General features: G+C 39.8%; 1 protein-coding gene across 1 annotated transcript in view; it reads right to left on the reverse strand.

Moving 5' to 3' along the window:
* Positions 1-571: 571 nt before the first annotated feature.
* Positions 572-26,195, reverse strand: part of LOC139709082 (uncharacterized) — a 31,061-nt gene continuing 5,437 nt past the window's right edge. Inside the window, exons 3-19 of the mRNA XM_071621044.1 lie at positions 20,110-20,198; positions 18,837-19,029; positions 17,466-17,794; positions 16,576-16,722; positions 14,875-15,001; positions 14,185-14,417; positions 13,562-13,762; positions 12,530-12,709; positions 10,335-10,613; positions 8,030-8,323; positions 7,401-7,505; positions 6,730-6,857; positions 5,907-6,024; positions 5,112-5,241; positions 3,505-3,708; positions 2,388-2,566; positions 572-684 (exon numbers count right to left, since the gene is read on the reverse strand). Coding sequence (XP_071477145.1) covers positions 598-684; positions 2,388-2,566; positions 3,505-3,708; positions 5,112-5,241; positions 5,907-6,024; positions 6,730-6,857; positions 7,401-7,505; positions 8,030-8,323; positions 10,335-10,613; positions 12,530-12,709; positions 13,562-13,762; positions 14,185-14,417; positions 14,875-15,001; positions 16,576-16,722; positions 17,466-17,794; positions 18,837-19,029; positions 20,110-20,198 — 3,023 coding nt within the window. The 3' untranslated portion in view covers positions 572-597. The remainder of the gene's footprint in view (positions 685-2,387; positions 2,567-3,504; positions 3,709-5,111; positions 5,242-5,906; positions 6,025-6,729; positions 6,858-7,400; positions 7,506-8,029; positions 8,324-10,334; positions 10,614-12,529; positions 12,710-13,561; positions 13,763-14,184; positions 14,418-14,874; positions 15,002-16,575; positions 16,723-17,465; positions 17,795-18,836; positions 19,030-20,109; positions 20,199-26,195) is intronic.

Raw genomic sequence — 26,195 nt, forward strand, 5'->3', positions numbered from 1 at the left:
CTCATCGATTTCCACCCATTTCTCCATCCTGCATGGTTTAACTTGCACCAAGGGTGGGCCCTATTGCACAACATCGGGGCTCTTTTATACTGGATTACTTCATCTCCATTGGTCTACCTGCAGCTAGAACGGGTCCTTATGCACAATTTCCAGGACTTTACAGAATCATGATTCACTGTTCTCCTTTATGGATGATGCTTTATATTCCATAATCCTATGCATGTATGTTGTGATATGGGAAATTGCAGAGTTGGATGCCAAACTTTTACAGGAGCTGTAATATTTTTTTTTTCCAATCACATACCGCTCTAGACGATTCCTTTCGGTTACATGATTCAATCCAGCAACACTTCCCTATTGCTTTGCTCTGTCTGATCTATTGACATGTCCTGATGACGTCGCCTATCCCGAGCCCTTGTTACCATGGCAACCGTCAAGAGTACTGGTGTCTTTTATATCATAATCAAGGTAATACTGTTCCTACATGAAGGAATTGTTGAGAGTACTGGGTACGTGAATACTTGGGACTTAGCAAATCAGTCAATCTATTTTTTGTTTGTTTGTTTGTTTGTTTGGGGAGAGGAATTTTTCCTTTCATCACCGCCTGGGAGTGGGACGAGATGACTTGGACGTGGGTGTCTTTGATCTGGCCGGCGAGGAGTAGCTTGCCGAAGTTGGAACATCCTGCAAAGGTGAAATCACAGAAATCATAGGCTATTTCAGGTCATGGTACATTCAACAAGTTACAGTTGATTGCAAAACTGATTTATTGGTCCTTTTTCACCTGCAAACTGTGCATTGAAGAAACATACATGTACTAACAAAATGCAAATCTTTATAATTCAGGGAACTGCTGATAAAGACATTATTATTTTCACATTGGCATGTCAGTTTAATATAAAATAAGCATATGATTTCATTACTTTTCACATATTTTGCGCTGCTTTTGGCTAATATCAATTCTATAATCCCTGAAAAATATCTTCATGATTTTCTCTGCACATTTTAAATGGGCTGAAAATTGTGCGCTTCTTCAGTGATGCCTTCCTGGTAGGAGTATGTGTGTGTGCTTGTTATGCCTCCGCCAACGAAGTGGCCGGAGGCATTATGTTTTCGGGTCGTCCGTCCGTCCGTCCGTCCGTCCGTCCGTCCGTCCGTCCCGTTTTGTTTTTGTCGATATCTAAAGAACCATGAGGTGGTTTTGCATCAAACTTGGTATGAGGGTATATCCTGGGGGGATAATACTTTCTTTGGATTTTAGGGTCACAAGGTCAAAGGTCAAAGGTCACAGGTTATTTTGTGAAAAAAAGGTTGAAATTTCATGTTTTTCTCCATATCTCGCAAACGGTTCAAGGTATCTTCATGGAACTTAGTATATATGCATGTACCAATGGGCAGTGATTATCTAGGGAAGTTGGGGGTCATGGGTCAAAGGTCATGGGTCAAAGTTCAAGGTCAACTCCTCAAAATATCACTCCTTTCCTTATATTTATGCAATGCCTGAAGGATTTTTTTAAAAACTTGATGTATGCATGTATAACCCAATATATATTGTGGGAAGTTTCTTGCCAAAAGGTCAAAGGTCAAAAGGTCAAAGGTCAAGTGAAAGTGCTAAATTGCACTTCTTCCTCCATATCTCAAAAGTAACTCAAGGTATTATCATGAAACTTACATATTTATGCATGTTCTACCTAACAGTGATTCTCTTTGGAACTGTGAGGTCAAAGGTCAAAGGCCAGGTTTAGATAATACTATTTTACCAGTTGATACTGAAATTATACTTTTTCTCAATACCTTGAAAATTACTCAATGCATAAACTTATAAAAGGGTCAAAAGTCAAGTAAAAATCATCAGTTCCCCCAAATACCTGCACTCTGACATTTTAATCATTCATCCAATTGAACCTAGTTCTAGGAAAGTGAACATTCAGCACATTTGTGGCAAACCTGTCATTTTAATATTTTGCCAATTGTGTGAAACTGTCATCACACATTGTCAAGACATTGTACTATAGACCTATTAGGAGAACCATGCATTATTGCGGAGGCATACACCTGTCGCCGTAGCGACATTTCTAGTTTGCTCATGTGCCCTAGTTAGTAGTAGTAATCATTTGAATGCACATGTGTACTGGTATGCTAGTAGTTTCTGTGCAAGCCGTGCATTGGAATGGATCAGACAACACATCAATTTTCATGCAGGGAGTCCTTTTTTTTTTAAATTGCATGAAAATGTTTGAGTAAGCAATTGCGCGGCGTGAATTTGAAGTACCCACTAGTATGTTTCTGAGCCACTCAGTGCAAAACATCTATTGCGCATAAATACTGAAGTTTACAGTGATTGCTCAGTGGTCGCACAGAGCACGGATAATGGATCGTGTCCTCACCTCATACTGGGAGAGTCGATCCTTGAGCGCCGCCACCTCGGCGCTGTCGGTGCGCTTGGTGGCAGCACCCAGCTCCACGCTGCGCACCCTCTGGGCGAAGCTGAGGCTGCAGTGGGACTCCCCAGAGTTCTTGGCCACGGGGGAAACTTGGACCACCATCAGTGTCTTGCTGTCACCACCTACGTACACAGAGATTGAAACATTGGGGGGGCGAGGAAATGAGAAGTTTCCCTTAAAAGTGCAACTCCATTTCACATGAAAGATCACAAAGTGCACAGAGTGAAATCAAACATGCAAAACAGACATTAAACAAGAACAATTAAAACAAAGATATGGAATTTCATAGAGTTGCACATTCAAAGTAAGAGTGATGCCAAAGAAAGTGATATTCAGCACACAACACATGCATGTTAGACACAGTACTGATATCACAACAGATACAAATCATATATGGTGCTGATGAAATTGCCTCTTATTTTAGAAGGAATTGGTTTTTGGTTTTTATCAAATACTTTATCTACTCTCCATTGCTTGGTTTAAACACAGCACATTGGAACTTCTACCGTATGTCTCCCCAAAAATTACAACGGGACCCTCCGCGATGGTAACTTTAGAAATTGTGAATCAATCCAACTACAATTTCAGGATATGAAACTATAACTTATTACCCACATCTTACTGAAAACCCCATCCGATTTGCTTCAGTGGTCAGAGAGAAATTAGGAGTTTTGTAGAGCATGTCAGGAATCCCTTCCCTCCAAGTTCTGTCCATTGTGTCCACACATTATGCACTACCAAGAACATCCATGAGTGCTATATCTGGAAGAATCAGACCCATGACATGTTTTACAAAGATCCACATTTCTCTGTGACAACTTAGCCAAACTGAATGGGGTTTTGTGCAAAATATAGGTAAGATGTTATATTTTAAGACCCTGAAGTAGCATTTAGACAATTCGATCATATTGGAAGTTTTCAATGCAAAAACCTAATTGTAAATTTTTTTGAGACATACTGTATATCTTTTCTCTTTGAAAAAAAAAAATTCAAAAGCTAAACAGTAGTGAATTATAAGAAGAATTTTCCCTGCTGGACTGCATTCAGCTGGAGGATTTACCAAGTGATTCCTGGAGGAGGTAGGTCAGCTTGGAATTGCGGTACGGGATGTGGCCCTGCTTGGACCGCAGGGCCTGGATCACGTCGCCCAGGGCCGACAGGGACTTGTTGATGGACTGGGCCTCCTTCAGCCTCTGCTGGTCAGTGCCAGACCCTGATTTGTTGACCCGCTCTGAGCCAGCCAGATCAACCAGGTTTAGTTTCCCTGGGGAGGTGAATGGAAGCAAAACGAAAGTCTTGGAGACACGTTGTACCTTTGGCACTAGATTATTCTTCATATGTGAACAAGGGTATTAATATTCCATTTTAACTTTTACAGAGACCCCAATAACTATCAATTTATTGCATATGCAGCTAAGCTCATCTACTAGTCTTACTTCAAGACTTTCAATAATTAAATAGATTACAAAATCTTTGTCTACTAACAGTGTCGATTGCTAATACTTTGTAAAGATTTTACTGTTGCAATACAGCAGGATATATCAAACTAAATTTTCAACGACATGTAACTTATTGGGTACACTTCAGGAGTGCTTTCATATGACTCTTCTTGCGAAGTGATTCTGGATTTCCAGAGTTGAATCAAACCACGCTGAAGTACATTTGCATGATATATAATTTTAAAGACTTCTCCTTAGCATTGTGACAAGAACATAACATTCAACCTGTAAGATCATCTCTTCATCCACTACTGTTAAAGGACAAGTTCACCTTCATAGACATGTGGGTTGAGTGAATGCAGCAATATTAGTAGAACACATCAATGAGAGTTTGAGGAAAATCGGACAATCCGTTCAAAAGTTATGAATTTTTGAAGTTTCTGCTCAGTCACGGTTGGATGAGAAGACTACTATAGCTTGTGATGTCATATGAGTACAACTATATAAAGAAAGTATAAAGAAAATTCAAGATATCCTTAGTTTTCTCACATAATAAAAGAACACTTGACTTCTCTCTTTCAGAAGTCAGGGGAAATAATATTACCCCTAACATAAGTCAGTAACATGTCGAGGAAATGTGCACTTTATTCAAAAAGTCAAGTTTTGTGAAATTCTCTTTTTATTTTCCTTATATTGTTGTATGCATGTGACATCATGCACTGTAGTAGTCTTCTCCTCCAGCAGTGATTGCACAGATACTTTAAAAATTCATAACTTTTGAACGGATTGTCGGATTTTCCCCAAACTTTCACTGATGTGTTCTACTAATATTGTTGCCCTCACTCAATCCACATGCATATGAAGGTGAACTTGTCATTTAAATACCAGGTACACTCTAAGTTTGTTGAGTAACAACACAATTTTTTTTAACTTGTTCCTATTGGAATTGGCGACCATTATAATACCACAGGAATGCCATCCAAAATCCTGGTTTTGGTAAACGTAGAAGTCGCCTCATTGTAAAGGCTTCCTGCTTCTATTTGAAATAAATTGAAACCTTTCATCTAAAAAAGAAAGAAAGAAAAGAGAAAAACCTACTTCCGAAGCATACTCTTGAAGACTGCACAAGTTGTCAAATGTATGCAAAGGACTGAATTTCAAATCCTAAATCAAATTTTAAAGTCTCAAATATAGAAACGTAGAGCATGAAACATCTCATGGCACTTACCAACTGATCGCTTTTTAGTAGCTTTGTTGGTCCCAATGATGTTGACACAGAGCAAGGCGTGCGACCGCGAGCTGTGCTCGTTCATGTCAGTACAGGCTGTGGAGCGATTCTTATGGCCAGTAGCAAAAACCTGCAGAATTGGACATGGTAAAAACACCATTACATTTCATTACAAATTAACAATTGAACTCATGTCTATTAAGAAAAAAAAAAATTAGAGCTTCACCCAACCTTTAACTTGGACTGGCTAGCATGCATCCACTACTGTGGGCTTTCTCAAGTCAGATAATTCTCATCACACCTCTGCTGCCCGTCCAGTAATACAATGTACTTTGGGATCACTGGAACAGAGGCAGGTGATAATGCACATCCACAGTTCCTATTCAGTGCTAAAATTTTTCTGCTGTGATATACATTTCCCTAACAGAGAAAAGTTGTGTGTAACCATTCACCTTATCTTATAAACATATCACTCTGCAGCACAAAATGTTAAGTCATAGCTATAGCTACTCTTTTGCTTTATCGATTCATTGGCTAATACCATAAAACAAAAAACAAAAACCCAAACATTTGCAGCATGAAACTTCAGCAAATTGGAGCCGATGACCTTTTCCACGGCACGAAACTTCGGCAAACTGCCACTGGCATTCAATAAATACATTGTGAAGACAAAAATTTTGCTGTGCATTCAACCTTGAAGTTTGCAAATTGTTGCTCCTCAAGAGACTTGCTGAAATTTCATGCATGCAAAAAATTTCTGGTTTTAGAGTAGTCTTCTTTAAGGCAGAGACTTGCCTCATTGATGTCGTCCACCGAGGAAACCTCCACTTCTGTCAGTCCAGGAACATAAAGCCCTCCCTCTGTTGACATCTTCACATCCAGCTTGTTGGTTGGGTCGCTGCTCAACAGATCTCTGCAATGGCACAAATAACAATGGTAGTCATAGTAAGATCACAGGGCTTCAAATGACGTATGACAACGTTGATGGAGGTTTCCTTATCTATCTGCATAAACATACACTTTTGTTGAAACTTCAAGTCTCCTTGCTCATTGACAATATCATCAAGCTCATTCATCTCTCTCAGTATTTTAGCAACCAAAATTCCTCCTTCATCAAACTTATCAACATTGAATCTATCCAACTATGAAAAAAAGAGCATGATTTATATCTGGATTTTTTTTTTTCAAAGAGGAAATTGAAAGTTTGAGTATGAGAAAATGGGACATTCAGTAAGCAATAACATCATAATCTCAGCTCATTCTGTGTTTTGTGATTGGTGATATCGTGGTATCTTTTGGGATATCACCCAGGGTACCACAACTCCCCCAACCTCCCACAGGATGCTTGCCTATTTAATCGACATGACACTAAACTTGCCCAAATGCCTATTCAGACAAGTGTGTGAATACAGCAATATGTTTTTTTGTGATGATGATCTGTCAACAGTCATTACATCATATGAAAATAAACAAAATATTCCAAGACTTTCATGCTCTAGCAAATTCTGATGAAACTTGCTCTGTTCCATTTGATCTAACTCCATTTATCAGATCAAATTTTAACATGAGAGTGGGGCTTTTCTTTGTGAAGATTTCATGAGGGGGTAACAAAGAGTACCTTAGCATCTCATTATAGATCTCCATACAGGAGACGGTGATGGAGAAGGTAAAGTCCGAGCGGGCGGCAGTCTCATCAAACAAGAGGTGGAGTGCCCTTGGATTGATGCCTGGATTCTTAGCTGGACCCTGGGAGAAAGATAAGACACAAATGATTAGGCATGGTATCTTTGAAGTTAAAATGTGAAATGTCCCAAATCTTCCCTACCAACCCCTAACCCCCACCCCACCTCCTACCCATCTGCATTCACTCCCTCAATTTCCTTTCCCTATCTCCTCTGTTGTTCTCCCCCCCCCCCCCCCCCCCCCCATCTCTCTCTCTCTCTGAGAGCACCCTTGTCCTTTAATATGACATGGCAGTTAGTTTTTGTCTTTTTCTTAGTTTCATACACCACAGGTGTGATCAGGAATGCCAAAGCTGTCCCCAAATATCGAGATCTACTCTCACTCATCATCCTCACATCGGGAGCAAAGGGTGGACATAAGTGTTGACAGAAACCACCAGAGGTCAAATGCCAGCATCACATCTATTTAGCTGAAAGTAACTTTTTTCAGGCTTGAAAATTTACTCGTTGAAAGTGACGCTTTTCAGAGTCTCTGAATTAAGGCATGATTATATCTGCATGTCTGTTTTGTGTTAATTGTATTGTATGGCTCTGTCAGCTTTAATACCTGCATAGTGAATGTCTTCCCAGATCCTGTCTGACCGTAGGCAAAGATGCATACGTTGTAGCCGTCGATGCTGGAGATGATCAGAGGCTGGACCTCATTGAAGACCTGGTGATATAGAGAGAGAAAGAGATGTTGGGGACAAAATTGTGTGAATGCCTGAAAAACATTGGTGTTGCTCCCTATAGCATAACTCCAATGCAGCCTATTGATGTGCAATATCCTCAACAAACACCTGTGCATCACTAATGCCTGGGTGTATGGGTTATACATGATGACAAAGAGTAGACAGCTTGTGGACGTCAACGACTGCTTTCACACTAACTTTCCAGAAATTATACAATTATACTTGTAAAATCAACAATGACAATGAGGAGGTCCATAATGACAGAAGCTGTAACACTTTTTCTTTCTGTTAGCTTCAAGTACGTGCAAATTGACAGTAAGGATGTGAAGACTTAATGCATTCCCTACTGAATTCTGAAATGCCCATAGACTTAATGTACAGGCTACCAGGTTCCCGCAAGGAACGGGTTAATAGAGTGAGATTATCATCATAGGACATCACTATAGAGGCATTAGAGAGCTGCAGATTATTGGTCAATGGCATTTTCATATGGTGTGCTGCTCACCTGATCCTGGGTGGAGGACATGTCAAAGACCCTGTCCACCTCAAAGGTGGACAGTCGCCCCTTGTTGGTCAGGTTCAACAGGCCGTCATCGTCCTCGTCGAAGGTAACCACCGGCTTGGCGGCAATGCCGCTCCCATCCTCCTTGATGAGGGGCCGGACGCGGGCGAAGACACGGATGTTGCCCTTGAGGTCGATGAGCTCGTTGTGGTACTTCTTGCGCAGGGCCAGCTCACGCTGGTACTTCTTGTGTAGCTCTTCGTTGTGCTTGGCAACCTTGGAGAGCTTGGCACCAATCTAACAAGGAGCATGAAGAGGATAGTGATGATGACATTTGAGAGTGACTTTGTTGCTAATGTTACTACAGGGGATATCAACTGATTTTCTTCCAGTTGCGAACTATTCGGTACCTTTTCCTACCTCTTAAAAAAAGGCTAATAGTAATTCTGGTAATACTGTGGGATAATGCCCTGTAAATAATCCCTATTTCATCCAGGAGTGCCAATCGTGGCACATGTCTGCATCATGCTCTCCCTGATTAACAATAGCTTCTACTATTTTCGTTCCTATGGTATTCAAATTAAAAAGAAAGAAAGAAATGGTGAGGCTATTTCCATCCATTACATTTCACAGCCCTGTCTGCAAAATATAGCGTACAGTAAGGGTACCGGTTTTCGACACTTTAGCACATTTCCTTGTTTACCATCAATACTGCACCGTCTTACCTCGGAATTTTGATATGAAGTTGAGCTACAAAGGCCAATAATAATATGCCTTAAACGAATTCCCATTTGAATGCACTCGCGTTCAATTTTTAAGCGATTTCCGTCACGCCTTCGCTGGCATCAGATTTCGACACCCAGCATCATTTTTCGACACAATCACAGCACGCATCACACAGAAATCACATGGCACGTACAGTACGCGAACACTGCCTTGTGGACGCAAACTAGCAATTATACCGGCGCAAGAACTTGTTATTTCCTCTATAACGTGTCTTGATATGGGAATGTCGAAATCTGGTGCCACATTCTCAAAGCCAACTCTTTCTACAGGTTTGCTCATTTATCACGAATTCAGCCATGAAATTACTAAAGACGATTATGAAATCAAACATCAAGATTTGGCAAACAAACTGATACTAAAGCAAGATAACCGGCACGGGTGAATTTAATTTTACGGCGATGTATACAAAATGCGTCATATTGTTTTGAACCCCTAAAAATGGCTGACATTAACATTTCTGCTGACACTGTGTTGCTTTTCTCCTAAATATTCTACCGTCGGATTATGATGACAAGTGACAAATGGTGTTTATATAAGACTAGAAATGTGATTGATAACTTGGTTGATTGCTGAAGTCAGACGTTTGTATTGAGTATAAAATTTTATAAGAATTATCTGCTGGGTGTCGAAATCTGGGTCCTGTTGAAAACTGGTGCACTAACGGTACTATCGCTAGGGTGACAAGACTGTGTATCTCACATTTTGGTGAAACACACTTGTTGGAATTAATTGTCAGACATTCATTTAAGTGTTCTCTTGTCCAAATCCTAGCTATCTTATCCCTAAAATGAAGCCACCAAGACATGTCATAGGGTAGGCGATTCCATATGTAATAGTGCTTTGGCATCCATGTTTTGGGTTTTTTTTTTCTTGCTCTCCTGAACATTTAACATTTCTGAGATACATGGTATCATTGCCCTAACAGCGATATGATATAATCTCCAGCTGGCTCTTGTAGGTTGCAGTTAACTAATAACTCCACATTACCAGGCTATTTCTCCATCTTGCTCACAGAGGCCAATATGCTGTGAAATTAAAGGGACTGTACAGTACTGGTTGAGGTGGGGATTCATGGTTTTAACATTCCTAAGTGAGATAATGAGAAACATCTTATGAAATATGAATGAGCATGTAATTTTAAGAAGGATTCAACGTTTATTTGATGAAAATTGGTTTTCAAATGGCTGAGATATCAAAAAAAGTGATAATAATAAAAGACTACATGCCCCAACTTTATTAGGATCTCTTTGTTTCACCTTGTTTTTGGATATCTCGGCCACTTCAAAACCGATTTTCATCAAATAAACTTTTGATACCCCTTAGAATTGCATGCTCTGTGACATCTCATAGAGTGGTTTCTGAATATCTCAAAAAAAGTTAAAAGCTAAATCCTCACCTCGACCAGAACTGTACACACACTTTAACACTACCAAATGCAGAGTTAAAATAGATTTCTAGAGGGGGAGACAAAGTTATATAAAATTCAAATCTTTCCCCCTCTCTTCCTCCCCCCTCTCCTCACCTCTCTCTTGGTATCCTCAATGGCCTGGCTGAGCATGGTGGGGAACTGGCTGCACATGGAGCGCAGCTGCTGGTACTCCTCCGCAATCATCAGCAGGCCCGGCCGCAGCTGCTGGAAGCGGGTGCGCATGGCCGTGTACTTCTGCAGGAGGAAGCTGCTGCGTTGCTCCGCCTCCTCCCTGGTCTGCCTCAGCTCCTCTTCCTTGGTCTCCTCCAGCACCCGGATCTCCTCCTCCATCTGCTGCTGCACCTCCGCCATCTCCTGCTCCCGCTCCTCCAGCTGTGAGGGGTGGGAGGAAAAACAACAACCCTCCAATGCATCATCCTTACATCAATATGGTAGTTCATAACATGTGGATTTAATTTGTAATCATCATCATCCCCGCGTGATGGTTAACATCAGTATGACAACCTTCAAATCAATAAGTTCACTGAATGAAGCTGTTGCAAATATTTTGTGTTAGAGTGTGTGTGTGAACTAGTAGCCTCTCTGAATGCCACAGGCATCTTCCATTGAATACAATATTGAAGCACTTTCTCAAACAGGCTTTGAAACTAGTATTGTGACGTCTCAACCCATCCAGTCTGTTTTTTAACCACTCCACACATTCCTTTTCTATATCCATCACAGGACGATTTAAATCTCAACCCAATTTCATTAAAGTTGCTATGACAGCAACTCTGGCTGCAACAACAAGTGTCACAGTAATGACAAGATTCCTGCTTTCTGATTGGTTGTTGTTACGAGAGGTTGCTATGATTTTAGCAAGAGTAGGTATCCTAACGTACATCTTTTATGAAATGGGACCCTGGACTCATTAAGGGTGGGATTTCATGGAGCACGCGAACGATTTGCAAAGGACGCGAATGACAAAACCCAACATTCGGAAAAGTTTTTCTCCGAATGCGTTCCGACAATGAAGCCGAAAACTATTCTTGCGCAATTTGTGCGAAGTTTCCATGACGTATGTGCGAATGTCGTGTGTATAATTGCTAAAGTACAGCATGTTACATACACGAAGAACACGCGATGGAAAGTACAGCATGTTACATACACGAAGAACACGCGATGGAAATGCGAACAACGAAAATTTTTTAATAATCATGGGATAAAATGTACCCAAGGAGAGGTGGAAGCTGTCTTGAGTTGATTTTTTTTTTCTTTCCTCTATTTCTTTCTTTTTCTCTCATTTTTCTATCGAGTGCTTGCCTACATTTTTTCCCCTAGGACCTATCTCCACTAGTAAAGCATTTGATGTTTTTTTTTGCAGTTCCTCCAACACATAATCTCTATAGTTCAAATGAAATTTTGCATACTTTAGATTAATATTAAGTGTATTCTGCGATTTTTTTGTATCAAACATTTCTTTCTCTTTGCTAGTCTTTAATTTCTTTTGTTACTGTAGTTGTTAATAATTGTTTGATGTTTAGATGTATGGTACGATTTTTATTTGTAAAAAAGGTATAGGTCATACATCCCCCAAACGTGCGCCAAACGTTCGCGAGAATGTCTCAAAAGGTACGCGAACAGTTTGCGATTACGTCGTAAAATGATTGGAAAAACTTTGCAGATTTCGCGTAACATACGCGAGACATTCTCCAAAGTTTCGGAGTCTGTTTGGGGTTTCACGAACATTTTGCAAACATCGCACGTGTCTTGCGAAGGTCTTGCGCATATGACGAGGCTTTAAAGACACACTTTCGAGAACAATTCACGAGAAAATCATGACCAAGTGTGCGGAAAAGGTTCGCAAAAAATTTCAAACTTTTTTGAAATTCTCGCCGAAGTAAAAACGACATTCGCGAACAATTGACGACGCTTCCGAACCCTCACGTTCGTTTGGCGATCTTTTGCAGCCTAAAATACGAATGCTGGATTTTGCCATTCGCGTCCTTCGCAAATCGTTCGCGTGCTCCGTGAAATCCCACCCTAAGAGTTCAGAGTCCTGTGCCCAATTTCATAAAAAAACTGATATGATAGTAACTCTTGCTGGAATGGCAAATTGTCACGGTAATGACAAGAATCCAGCTTTATACTGATTGGATGTTGCTATGGGGAAGTTGCCATTCCAGCAAGGGTTGTTCTTCTCCCATCTTTCATGAAATGGGGCCCTGGACTCTTTACGAGTGAAAACTAGATTCTGGACAATGAATACAAATGACACCAGACCAGGGTCAAAGGTGACAACCATATACCTTCTGTACAAGTGAATCCACCTCAGTCTTTGACTCTTCCAGCTGCTTCTCAGTGTCTTTGTGTACCTCCGTCAGCTCCCCAAGGTCCTTCTTCAGCTTGTTGTTCTGAAGCTTGAACTGCAACAGCGCCCTCTTTGCCTCCTCTGACTCGACTTCAACCGTCTTGGTAACTTCTTTGATCTGAGCAGCAGAAGAAATGTTTTTTCTTGTTTGTCTGATTTTGTTTTTTGTATTTTCAGTGATTTGTGCCTGTTGACTAAACTAACTCCCAACAACAAGCACAACTACATTCTACAAGGATGTTTGTTTGCTTGTTTGTTTGCTTGTTTTGTTGCAGAAAAAAAGGAAACAACAATCTTTCCAACCATCGAGAAATTCCCTATTGAAAAAGGCACAAGAAAATAAAAGGTTCGCAGGCAAAATTCAATCATGTGCCTATGACTAACCATGACTAATCATGTCTGCTAATGTATCCAAACATGTATGCTTTTCTAACTTAGTAAACTTGCTAGTCATTGTTATCCAAGGCACTTTCTAAATCTGCTCTGTCCATACTAGAAAATAATTTGCATTTACAATCAAGTCTATGCATATCTTTTTTTATCCTCTCTGATATCTGCACACTACAACAACACATCAAAATGCATTCTTCAAGAGAGAAAGTATGGGGAAAAAAAAGGTAGGAAGTCTTGTGCAACTATTGGTTCTCTGAGTACCTAAGCATTGACCATGTGGCATACATAACCATTTACTGTAAATCAAAAAAAAAATTCTGCATGCATGAAACTCATGTGAATTTGGCAAGGAGGCCAGATTTACCAGAAATAAAATGCAAACAAAAGGTTTTTGTCTACACAATGCATTCACTGCCAGTGACAATTTGCTTAAGTTTCTTGCTGAGAGAAAAGGCCGTCAGCTCCAATTTGCGAAAGTTTCATGCTGCAAATATTTCTGGTTTTACAGTACCATTCTGTGCTTTTTCAGAAAAAAAGCTTTATGTCAGACGGGACGATACAGGTGACGACCTCTCACCTCTGGGTTGGCCTTCAGCTCCTCGTAGTCAGCACGCATCTTCTCCAGCTGCTTCTTCTTCTCGGTGAGCTCCTCCTCCAGAGATTCCTGTACCTGGAGCTGTCTGTTGGCTGACTCCAGGAGCTTCTCTGACTCCTTGGCTAGTCTCTCCTCCAGCTGTTTGATCAGTTTGCTGTTGGACTTGTTGGCCGACTGGAGTTTCTGTTGGGGTTTAGACGGAAGCATCGCACATTGCTCACGGATACATGATATTATTGGTCTATTCTCCAAAAGGCAAATACAGGCACATAACAGAGCAAATGTCAAAATCATGCGACACTGCAGAATCATCTACACACTCTTTCATGTGCTGGATTTCAAGTGGAGATATCACGGGTGTGTGAAAGACTAAGTAGCAAATCTCATATGACTTTTACCATCTTTTGTTTTAGTTGAGGGTGAAGATCAACCCTAACCCTTTCAAAACCTTTTGATCTACTTAAACTCAGTCAAATATAATTTGATCTGCATAACCCATTAATACCATTTAATGAAATACAGTATTTTGACCATAAGCTGATGCACGGTTTCCAAACACACCAAATTGTGGTATCTCAGGTATAGGATGGTCAGTGGTTTAATACCTTGATCTCAAGCTCATAGGTCTCTTTGCTGCTTAGAATGGTCGACTCTGATGTCTGCTTGCTCTCCAGCAGCTCTGAGTTGAGTCTGGACACCTCCTCCTCCAATATCCCCGCCTTGTCCCGGTAGGCCTCCAGCTGGGCGATCTGTGCCGACTTCTCCGCTAGCTGGGATTCCAGCTCGCGGATCTTCCGCCGTGCCTCTGCTTTCTGCCGCTCGACATCTTCATTCAGCCCTAGTCATTACCAAGGGAAAAAAGACGCAGAGATACACTCAAGTACAGAGGTAACAGAATCCTTATGATTATTTCACATTTCAGGTGTCATTTTACATCTTCATTGTACGTTTCTTGAAAACATTTTGCCTTATGCTACTCATTTCTACAATGCATTGAGCAAAACAAGCACAGTCACATCGCTAAAAGGTAAAGCTTTGAATTAAATTTTTATGTTTTCACTTGACACACAAAATACATGGCGTATCTGGGCTCCACACTAACTTTTATTTTTGTTGGCCCAAAGGCAAATATCCGACCTTTTTTGGTGGCCCGATCATGCCACCAAATTCTTCATTTCTGAAATTTTGGTGGCCTGACGTGCGTTTTTGGTGGCCCCGGGCCACCGGGCCACCGTTAGTGTCGAGCTCTGCGTATACAGTATGTCGTCTGGCATGGAGTAGGTGTAAATTCTCACCTGCTGTGAGGTTCTGTGCTTCGGCTTGGCTGGCCGACAACGCTTCGAGTTCCTTGTTCTTGCTGGCTATCTCTGCCTCAAGTTTCATCACCTGCTTCTGAAGTTGTTGGCGCTCCTGTTCAGATTGCTGAAAATCCAAGAACATACAGGAGAAAGACTTTTTGAGATGCAGTGCAGAATTGGTCAGCGAGCTCAGTGAATTTCCCTTTTTTCGTGGCTAAACAGTCAAGCCTACTTTGCATTTCCTTCATGAATGTCATCCACACTGAGCAAAGTATCATTTCTGATCAAAGATATACTTTTGTGCTTTTGATTTCAAGTGATGTCATGTCAGAAACACGTTATAATTATTATTATCTTTCTTTTTTTTTTTCTATCATCACAGGCATGTCCACTATCCTAGTTTACTTCTTCTGTTTTATTTTTTTCTACTGCAAGTCTTGAAATCCATTACTCAAATTTGGCCAATTAACATATGATCACAGAGTACCATGCAGAAATACTACTTTATGCACATCTACATGTCACATACTTATTTCTAATATGGAATGCAGGGTACTCAAATTCCATGAAATAATGAGTGGCTTCTTGGTAGGTTTCCCCAATATGTAATGGTGCAATTTATCATCCCCTACATTGGATCCACGGGAGACAATGGGGACTTTACACAACTTTCATCAACTGGTCGAGGCATCATATTAACGCAGTTTCCACAGGATGGGGAACAGGACTTGCATGGTTCATTTAATAAACTGTTAAAGTGCAAGCAGGGCAAGATGGCTTGAGGAAAGGTACATTGGGTCAGTGCCACTGCACATAGTGGATTGTTGAGAAGATTCTCACATGGCATTGAGTGCTTTGTTCCACAGGACAATGACAGGATTAAGGTGAGTAGGCTTCACTACCCCAGATGACTCAAATGCTGAGTTGGGGTTCATGTTTTGTGGCAATTCCTGGTTTCAAAGGATTTAGCCTTCCTCTGCCTCTTACTGGCACATGTGGTCCCCATTGAGTGCGTACCGAGAATTACTGGAGAGAGCCCTTTTGCTTAGTTCAATCCCCCTAAAAATCCAATGAAAATACCACCTGTGAGGTGTTAGGAAGAGCGGCAGACCTGAAGGAAATAAAGCAGCTTTAAAAGCCCAGTCGGGGACATACCCTTTGTAATGAGAACACAAAAGATTTACCCATACTTTTCCTCAATGGTGTTAAAAGTCAGGACTAACACTCCCTGTAGGCCTACACGTGGCAAATACATTGTATGCAATGACTTTAGGTTGACAAATAAACATATCTCAGGCTGACACAGTCAGTTACACGTGTATGTACACCTGATGATGGCACTAATTTTCCTGTTGACTGAGCATGCTGTCACACACACAGAAATATACGATGCATTTGAGTACACATGCGCACACACACATATATACACAAACACATCTACATATAAGAACACAAACACACACACACAAACACATCCACACCCACAAATATACAAAGATACAAAAACACCCATTCTTGCATACGCATCATTATACAAATACACCCAGCACATACACACAGCACATAAACCCACACAAAATAGATACAGCAGGCATAATACTCTGTTAGTCGGGTCCCATTCACACCACAAATCATATGAGGGCTCGGTTCCCACCTCCCCTCCCCTCCCCCCACATTCCTCCTCCTCCTCCTCCTCACCTTCAGTGATTTGGACTCCCTCCTCCGGACCTGCTCCTGGTGCAGGGCCTCCTTCTTGTGCCTGGAGCAGTCCTCCTTCAGCTTTCCCACCTCTTCCTTCAACTGCTCCACCTCCTTCTCGTAGTCAGTCACGCCGCTTAGCTGTCTCTACCGGAGTAAAAAGGAGAAGAAAAGGAAAATGGACGAACAATTCATCAGGGGGGAAAAGGAAGTGTTTCAATCTGCATGTTAAAATACTGTTTGGAGAGCCATCTCACTTGAGGCTGCATTCTCGAGGATAAGAGAACACGAGAAGAAAGGGAGATAGAAAGAAAGAGAAGAGATCTAGTGTGAGGGCATTTCCCTTTGTCCAAGTTTTGCAAAATAAAATTACATCACAGGACAAGACTAGGATTTACGATGAATGAGGACAAGACAAAAAGCTTCAAGTGCATATAACAAGAAATATTGAAATGAAATGGAATGAATCATATTATGACAAAATTGCCAGCCTAAAAGCCAAAATACAAAGCAAATTGAATATGAAAATAACTTGCTTTTTCGATGCTAGCAAGTTTGCTAGCATCAAGCAAGCAATAAGCTTGGCACCTTGGGTGTTGGGGGGGGGGGGGTTAGGAAGGTGACATAAATATGGTCTGTGTATGAAACTAGGTGATCACACAGAAAAATAACACTAGGACCTTAACACTTATGAGATACATATTTCACATCAAAATTTTTGTCTTTTCGTTTATGAAAAAGATGAAACTTGTCCCACATATATAATGAGAAACCAAAGCTGAAAGAGAAAGAAAAATCACCAACAAACAAGAAACACAATGTCATTGACTGAAGTACAAACTGACTGGAGTTTTATAGGACTCCACTGGATCTTCTACATCCATACTCACTTGCTCATCTCGTAGTTGTTTGATCATCTGATTAGCATCCTCCAGCTGCTGTCTAAGCCCCGCCTCATTGTTGTTTGTCCCACCCTTGGGGTCGGCCCCGTCTCCTCCCAGGATGTGGTAGGAGTCGAGGGCGTCACCTCCCCGGTCCAGGTGGCCGTTCTGCTGCTGCTGCTCCTGCTGTCGCCGCTGCATCTCCTGCAGGGCCTCCTCCGCCATGAGTTGCTTCTCCCTCGCCTCTGCCATCTGGGTCTGGACCTGCTCTAGGGCATTGATGAGTTGCTCGAGTCGCTTTGAGATGCTTGGGGACGGAGTCGATGGGATGCTCGTACCTGCGGTTGCAATGAGAGAAGCGTTTAGGCTTGATCAACAGATTCATAAACAGCAGCAATGAAAATGACGCTGATGACAATGACGTTAATGATATTGATGATGCATCTAATAGACTGTGAGATGACATTGATAATGACGATTGAGTAGTAAAAGCAACAAAGTTGCATCTTACTGATCTGTTTGTCTCAACCTCACACCCTTCTTCCATTCCTTGAAATCCTTCCTCATTTTCTTTTTAATTCAGTTTCATATTAATCATTCGTATGTCAATTACTAGTCACTGCTTCAAAAAAGTGCCATATCATATAGCCCACATACTAGTGAGATAGTGTGAAGCCTGTATCTGCATCTGATCTCTTCATCTGCTTGTACTGGCTCAAATGTGACACTCACTGACCACAAGTGGTATTGCATGTGTGTGTGTGGTTTTTTTTTAGCAGCAATGTTTTCTTGATGTTGCAGCCTGCAACGATTATGTAACTATACATGTTGTACTTCATTTTGCCATGCACAAATAATAAATCAACTCAACTAAACTCAACTCAACTCACATCTCAACCCTCCGCACCTGTTCTCATTTCAACTCAACTCAATTCAACGCACCTCATTCCCATCCCACTCTCACCCAACTCATCGCAATGCCATCCCCTCCATTCCACTTTGCTCCACTCCACACAACTCAACTCAACTCAACTCAACTCAACTCAACTCAACTCAACTCAACTCAACTCAACTCAACTCAACTCAACTCAACTCAACTCAACTCAACTCAACTCAACTCAACTCAACTCAACTCAACTCAACTCAACTCAACTCAACTCTACTCTACTCTACTCTACTCTACTCTACTCTACTCTACTCTACTCTACTCTACTCTACTCTACTCTACTCTACTCTACTCTACTCTACGCTACTCTACTCTACTCTACTCTACTCTACTCTACTCTACTCTACTCTACTCTACTCTACTCTACTCTACTCTACTCAACTCAACTCAACTCAACTCAACTCAACTCAACTCAAATTGGAGACAAGGCTTACCGTTTGCCGCTGCCTCCAGCTCCAGGATCCTGGCCTCCTGGTCATTGATGATGTCCTGGAGGTTCTCTACCAGCTGCCGCTTCTCCTGCATGTGCAGCTCGTGGGACTTGCGCAGGATCTTGATCTGTTGCCACTTGCTGGCCTTCTCCTTCTCATAGCTGGATCGGTACTTTTGGGAGCTCTCTCTGAAATTCTGGGCGGGCCAAAGTTTAGGGTAATGGGATGAGTTTGGGTTTTATTTTGATGCCACTTGCTCACATTTGCAGATGAAAAAAAAAAAATGACAAACAAACAAACCAAATGAAAAAAACAAAAGTTGTAAAATGTGAGTTAGGGATAAAAATAATCAACATTAAAATGTTAATCACTATAATCTTTTACATACTGTTAAATATACAAAATGAGAACAAAATTATTAAAAACTGTTCCTAGAGCAAATTGTTGCTGTAATGGTTTATTTAGAAAATTAGTGGTATCTCCTTCAATTTGTGACTTTATTGCAAAAATTTTGTATGGTAGGGTGTTTTGTGATACAACTGAACTATACATATGCATCAAATGTGATAATTAAAAAAAATTGTATCACTGCTCCCAATGTTAAAGAATGGCTTTGAAGTGATCACCACGGAGAAGTGTATTGTTCATTACAAGAAAATGACTACAGGACCAATAGCTTTACAGTCCTTCAGAAGGACAATCCAGTAGGTGATTGATTTAGAAATGTTGGTGATTTGATCAGACATACACATGTGTAAACCATGTGAGAGTCAAACATAACAACCAGATTGCAACAGAGGGATATCTTTGCCTACAAAGGAAATAGAATCGATATCCAACTTGTTGGCTTTCAATTCACTTTGTGATCACATTGTAATCACTTCGTAAAATCACTTTGTACGATACACAGTCAGCTACACAGGCCGGCAACATAACTAAAATAGGGAAATGATGAATGGTTCTAGTACTGAGCATTGCACATAAACCTTCAAGTGAAACCTATTCATGTTAATCATACAAGGGGAACAACACAATGCATTGCTTTTATAAATATAACCCTTAAATACAATGTAGAATACCACAAGACAGTAACATGAACACATGACACACAGCAGATATTTCTGATGACTAATTCCTACAGCAGTCATTACATTACATGAAATGGGGATGAATGTCTGTAGTACACAAAAGAATCATTTCACATCAGTACCACTGTGGGAAAAACAACTCCTCATATACACTGTTGTATCTACCTCTCTCTTTCGTAATGTCTCACCTTGACTTTGAGTAAGAGCTCGTCACGCTGCAAGTGAACCTCTTCTAGTTCTCTGCGTAGGGCGTGCACGTTTGCCGCCGACACCATTGCTGCAAGATTTGGAGTGCAGACGAAATCAAGAAACATTGGCACTGACTTTCTTTACTATGTTGCTCAACCGACATTAGAACACCGCACATGATTGAGTACTACTACTAACAGAGTTTTAGAGGCTTGCAGTTGGTGTTTAAGTAGGTCGCTACGGGATGTCAACTTGGCCAGACAAGCCAGCTGCCTTGAAAAGAGGTTATTGGCATTGATACGGAATATGATCATTTCAAACATGCCCTCCACAGGTGTCTGAATCAACAAAAGGGATTGGGCTCTGCATGTGGTCTGAATAAACATGGCACAGGTTTCACTTTTGACAGTTCAGCCATGCATTGAAAAGTCAGGAATGAATAATACACCGCCATTCTTTCAGCAGAACAAATGTTGCTAGGAATCTTCTCAAAACGTCCTCACCCGAGAACAATCCCAGCCACATGTGAGTATATTCTCAGTGATATTTCTAAAAATATAACAAAATTGACTCTCTCTTTCAAGTGAGGGATAGGCTTAGACATAAAACATTATAATTGTCAATGTGTGAACAAACAGATCAATTTACATTTTGTACCACCACAAACCAAAGACACAAATCTTCTAAGGTATGGCAAATAGGGTTGTTCAAACAAAAAGACATGTAATTCATTCTATTGATTTGCACTTTACATTTTGATGAAGATCTTTGGTGAATTATTATTTTCAAATAAGCTCACTACTTTGATGATATCTTTTAGTGGCTGCTTGCTGGAAACTTTAGGTCCAAGTTCAATTTTGGAAAGCTACTGGAGAAAAGACTCCCAAAATCAAATGTAATGTAGAAGCAGAAACATTAATAAATGGGAGGCGACAGCCTTTTTTCGCATGATGAAACTTTAGCAAATTGCCACTGGCATGCAATACATTGCATAGACAAAGACTTTGTATGCATTTTACCTATGTTTATTTTCAAGAAAGTTTCATGCACACAAAAATTTCTGGTTTTATATACTGCATCTATGCAGGCAAGGTTGAGAAAGCCAGTACATAGCACAATTTCAACAATTATATTGACAGGATTTTTTCTTCAGTTTTGCTTTCAGATTCCTTGTTTTATGAATTTTTGCATGCTTGTTTTGGTAGTTAAGGGCATGAATAGTCAGGAAAAGATTCTTTAATTTGCATCTCTTATTCTGTTTCAATTTAGTACAAACTGGTAGGCCTACATAGTTGTGAGAGAAAACATAAAAAAATTACCTGATTATTTGATTTAAAAAAAACCAAAGCATTATTTTCAGTTACTATATAGCTAGTAAAATACCACTTAATAGCCAAGAGCAGTCTCAGAGCTGAGCAGAATGACCACATTTTATTAGGTATGAATTGACCTTGATCTAAGGAACTCAGTGTGAATGATGTAGTGGTACAGTTAAAAGGACCACTGTGAAAGCAGCACTGCAAGAGAACGCTTAGTTTCTGATCGATCTGCTACTTCTGATAGCAAGACAACTTTAAATGCAGTATTTTAAATGTTGATATTAGACTACAGTCAGACATCAAATGTAAAACGTGATACCTATTATGATTTGTGATCATAGATTCTGTGGCAAACTCATAACCAACCAAGATATAATACTGCATTAAAGAAAACATAATTTGTGATAAACGAATTGGAGCACACACTTTTATATTTTGTAATTGATGTGGGTGGATAATTTTACTTGGCTAGTAATAAATACATGTAGTGGTAAATCATGGCATATAATCTTTGAATCCATGAGCTGGATAAGCACCAAGAAATGCTTTATAAAGGTCCCTTACATGTAAGTACTTCTGTAGTTTTAATATAATACAGAAAGTGTATGCACACAAACATACAGTACATACAGCAAGAGTAGAGTGCTCATCCTCACAGGTGCATTACACAATAGATGAAGTAAAACACTATTGGATTGCCTGGAATGTGGCCATTAGTCAGGAACAGCAACAACACAAAAATAAAATCAATCAATAAAATCAATAAGCACTTCAAACCCTCCATCAATCCAGATGGTCTGACAGTGGAATTACAAGTGCAGCATTGATCTGTGGAATTCACAATAGAGGGTGCTTTGTTAAAATTCAATAAGTTCAGTAAAGGCATCAGATTAAAGCAAAACCAACTCTTAGGAAAACAATACACACTTAATAAACACAAACACACACACACACACACACACACACACACATACAAACTAACACACACATTTTAGAAGTAATAGTACTTGAAAGCATATCTACTGAAGATCTATGGTAATACCCCTGAAAGAACATCCCCCCCCCCCTTCTCATACATACAAATTATTGATATCTGAAACATAAAATTGGTTATTTACCTCTGGGAAACAATGACAACCCCTTACACACACACACACACACACACACACACACACACACACACACACACACACACACACACACACACACAAACAAACAAACAAAAACATAATGTACACACAGGTACAGAAGTATGACAGTGCTCACATAATACTCTCAACAATTAATATTTTAGCTGTTATTCACACATGCACACAGGAAAATGTGGGAAAGAAATAAAAGAACAACATACATGAGAATTCCTTCATCTTGCTGACTGCTACTGCTTTTTCAATTCCTTAAGATTTGTGGAAGAAATTGGGATAAAAGACTTGTTCAGAACATCAGATCCTACATGGAGAGTGATTTTCCTGTATTGTATGTAACCCTTCTGGAGTTTTAACTGTGCTGTCATTACAGTTGTATTTCCCATTGTCCAAAGTTGCCTTGTACTATGTGACCACAATTTGAACCCAAATGCAGTTCCACTTGACTGGGCAAGTGTGAAAATGCCACTCCAAGATCCTGTTTTGTTTTGTTTTGTTTTTACGTAAAGCAACTGTGTCGAGAGCCCCAGACAACAAGCGGTGTGATTGTTCAAGAGCCGCATTCAAAGGGGAAAATAAAAAACCTTTTTTTTTTTCAATAAAAACAGCACAACACTTGTGAATACAGAGAATACAATATGTTTCAAATACATTCATTTTTATGAAGAATGAGCTTATCATTTTGTGTCCGAGTAGCAGTGCAGTACTGCGGAGCTGCTAGCTCTCATGAAATCTTGAAATCTTGAAAATCTTGAAAAGTGATAATAAAAGTACATTTTAAAAATCAAACAAATTAATAACAATGCATTCCCATATGTCTAAAATTGAAGGCTCTGTTCACAATTCAAAGCATGCATCCTAATACACATAATCAAACATTCCACTATACAGTTGAATTTCTGCTCAGTGTACATGAACCATATGCTCACCCGTTCAATCGTTGTGCATTTTCAGAAACAGTGTATTTGTTTACTACAACTTCTCCTTTATTCTGCTAACTGATAAAAATGAACAATCCAGTATAACCCCAAACAAGACCCTTTTAAAACTGTGTATGCTCAAAGTACACAAAATGCACAAATAGTGATACTAAAAGTACATTTAAAAAATCAAACAAATTGATAACAATACATTCAAAATATGTCTAAAATTGAAGGCTCTGTTTGTGTTTTTAAGGAAAGTCATTTAAAAAAAGTATATTTTACCCTTATTGAGTGCTGGAATGCCGGAGTACACATGCCAAAATACAAACCATAATTTAGCATTTTATATGATGGGACAGTTCTCAATCTAGAGTTCAAAGGCTTCATAAGATTGGGAAGATAATGTAAATTAACATTCCATACCTCAGATGAGTGGTCATGTGATTAACTGACTTAGCCCTGGCACCAGACTCTATGCACTCATCTGTACATGTACCCCTCTCTTTTTAGTCTGCATGGCATGAAACAGCTGAACTGGGGGGTAAAAACATTCATCTCAAAGAGAAATTTCACCTGGTATCCTTTCAGATATTTGCTAGTGCTCTATTTATATCATAGGTGAAACTATTTTCCAGCTGAAATTTGATAAAGATGAAATATCAAACAAACACTACGGTGAAATCATAGTTTTGTATCACAATTGAGTATAAAAGAGAAAAGCTACATAATTTGAAGTTTCATATGTTTTCATAAAACAGTGATATCAGCAACCATTTGAATATTGTTTAATATATTGGATGGGAGATTTGATGTGACCTCACAAATAATGATACAATGGTTTTGTTTGGTGAGTAATCCAGCGAATACCTCAGTCATAGCTACAATGTGTATTATTGCAACTCTACGATAAATTGATGTGCAGGATACAGTTTATAATGGTACATTATTTCATTTCCAAAGAAAGTTGGAATGAAGATTCATTGTATGCAAGCCAAAGGGCAACTTGTGAGGTCATGATTCTATCAGCTCATCTGATTACCATGGTTATAATTGTGCCCAATATCAGAATGTTTCATGAAATCAAGTAGGTACAATCGTGTAACTCATATGTGCCTCGTAGGGATTCCGTACATAACTACAATGTACATTCCTCTCTGTATTTAATACTTCCACTGTTTCGGTTGTTTGAACTACATAAACATCTGATGTGAAATTAACCAGGGGTCCATTTCATGAAGTCAGCACATAAAAGTCTGTACATAAATCTCAGAATGGCCATAGTCGCTCATCATGAAGCTATGAGAGACTTTCAAAGAGAAGTAAAATTCATTTCACGGGGTCTCTTGTAAGTGTGTCTTATATGAGCAAGAAGGTCTCTTATATGACTTTCATGAAATGGACCCCACAACATGGGGTGGCATTACACTTCCAAAATGACAAAAACAATCCAGAGACTGGGGACGAGGCTAGATCTGACAGCTGGTGAAAATGTGACAAGCCACATGTCGACTACATGCATGTATGCCTGATCATTAGGAACTAACAAGGCTTGCCAGCATACAAACACTCTTAATTGCTGTATACAGCAGCAGACAAAGCATCACAACCATACAGCAACTTGCAAGGCCAGGTGCATGAGTTATAAAATATGTGAACAGGGTATTTCTCTCTGTATCGTAGAACCATTGGTATCATCTGCTTACATAAGGGGTTAGCTAATCTTTTTTTCCAGCCCTGTTCACATCTAAAATATAACACATTTTAAAATATTAATCCCATAAATATAATGAACAATATACTGTTTGATAACTCGCAGACTTTAACAATAAAGCTTTCCTCAATAATCATTGGATTTCATACGTGGGTATAGATTATCAATGGGCATTTATGAATATGTTGTTCAAAATGTAAATGACATACATTTTGGCTCATTTGTTTTCAAAATCCCAACAGCGATTTGGAAGCGATATTATAGCTACAGAAGACCTCTTTAATGCTAACTCTGCTCAAAAGACAAGGTAACAGTTTCCGTCACAGTGCCCTCACAGTCCCGAAATTATGACATCCACAAATTGACAGTCCAGACCTCCTTGATGGTTAGACGGTATAACATATCCCCAGCTGACATTTCTTTCACTAAGATTCTTCTCATACCAAGGACTTTCATCAATGATGCACTGTTGGATGAATTCCTTTCCTCTCATCCCCGAGTTGTGAGTACACAGTCACACACATGACTGTATAAAAGTGCACACAGAAATTCTTTTGTGTTACATAAACATATAATATGCACTCATACACCATAAATCACACACATGTACAGTATGTTTACACCTTTAGCACATCATACACACACAGGCACAAGCATACAGATCTCCAAAAACCCTCACTTTCATGTTTGCTGAATATCATACATATTCTCGCCATGTTGTATACGTCCAGGTTGCATGACCCAGGATCTGGCCATTATATTAATATGGCAAGCACAAAAAGAACATGCCAATCAGGCATATTCTGGTGTTAGATTCATATTGTTGCTATCAAATGCAAATCACATTCAATATCTAAATCATTTTTTTCTTTTGTTTAAAATACAAGTATACACACAAATATGAACTCATGAATAACTCTTTCTTCTCCTCTCTTATTCTAATGGAACATGATTAATTTCCATACTGCAACTACATGTGTACTTGTA

This window comes from Diadema antillarum, unplaced genomic scaffold (assembly GCF_040938485.1).
Source record: "Diadema antillarum isolate AM-2024a unplaced genomic scaffold, OU_Dant_1.0 seq00001404_RagTag, whole genome shotgun sequence".
Classification (NCBI taxonomy): Eukaryota; Metazoa; Echinodermata; class Echinoidea; order Diadematoida; family Diadematidae; genus Diadema; species Diadema antillarum.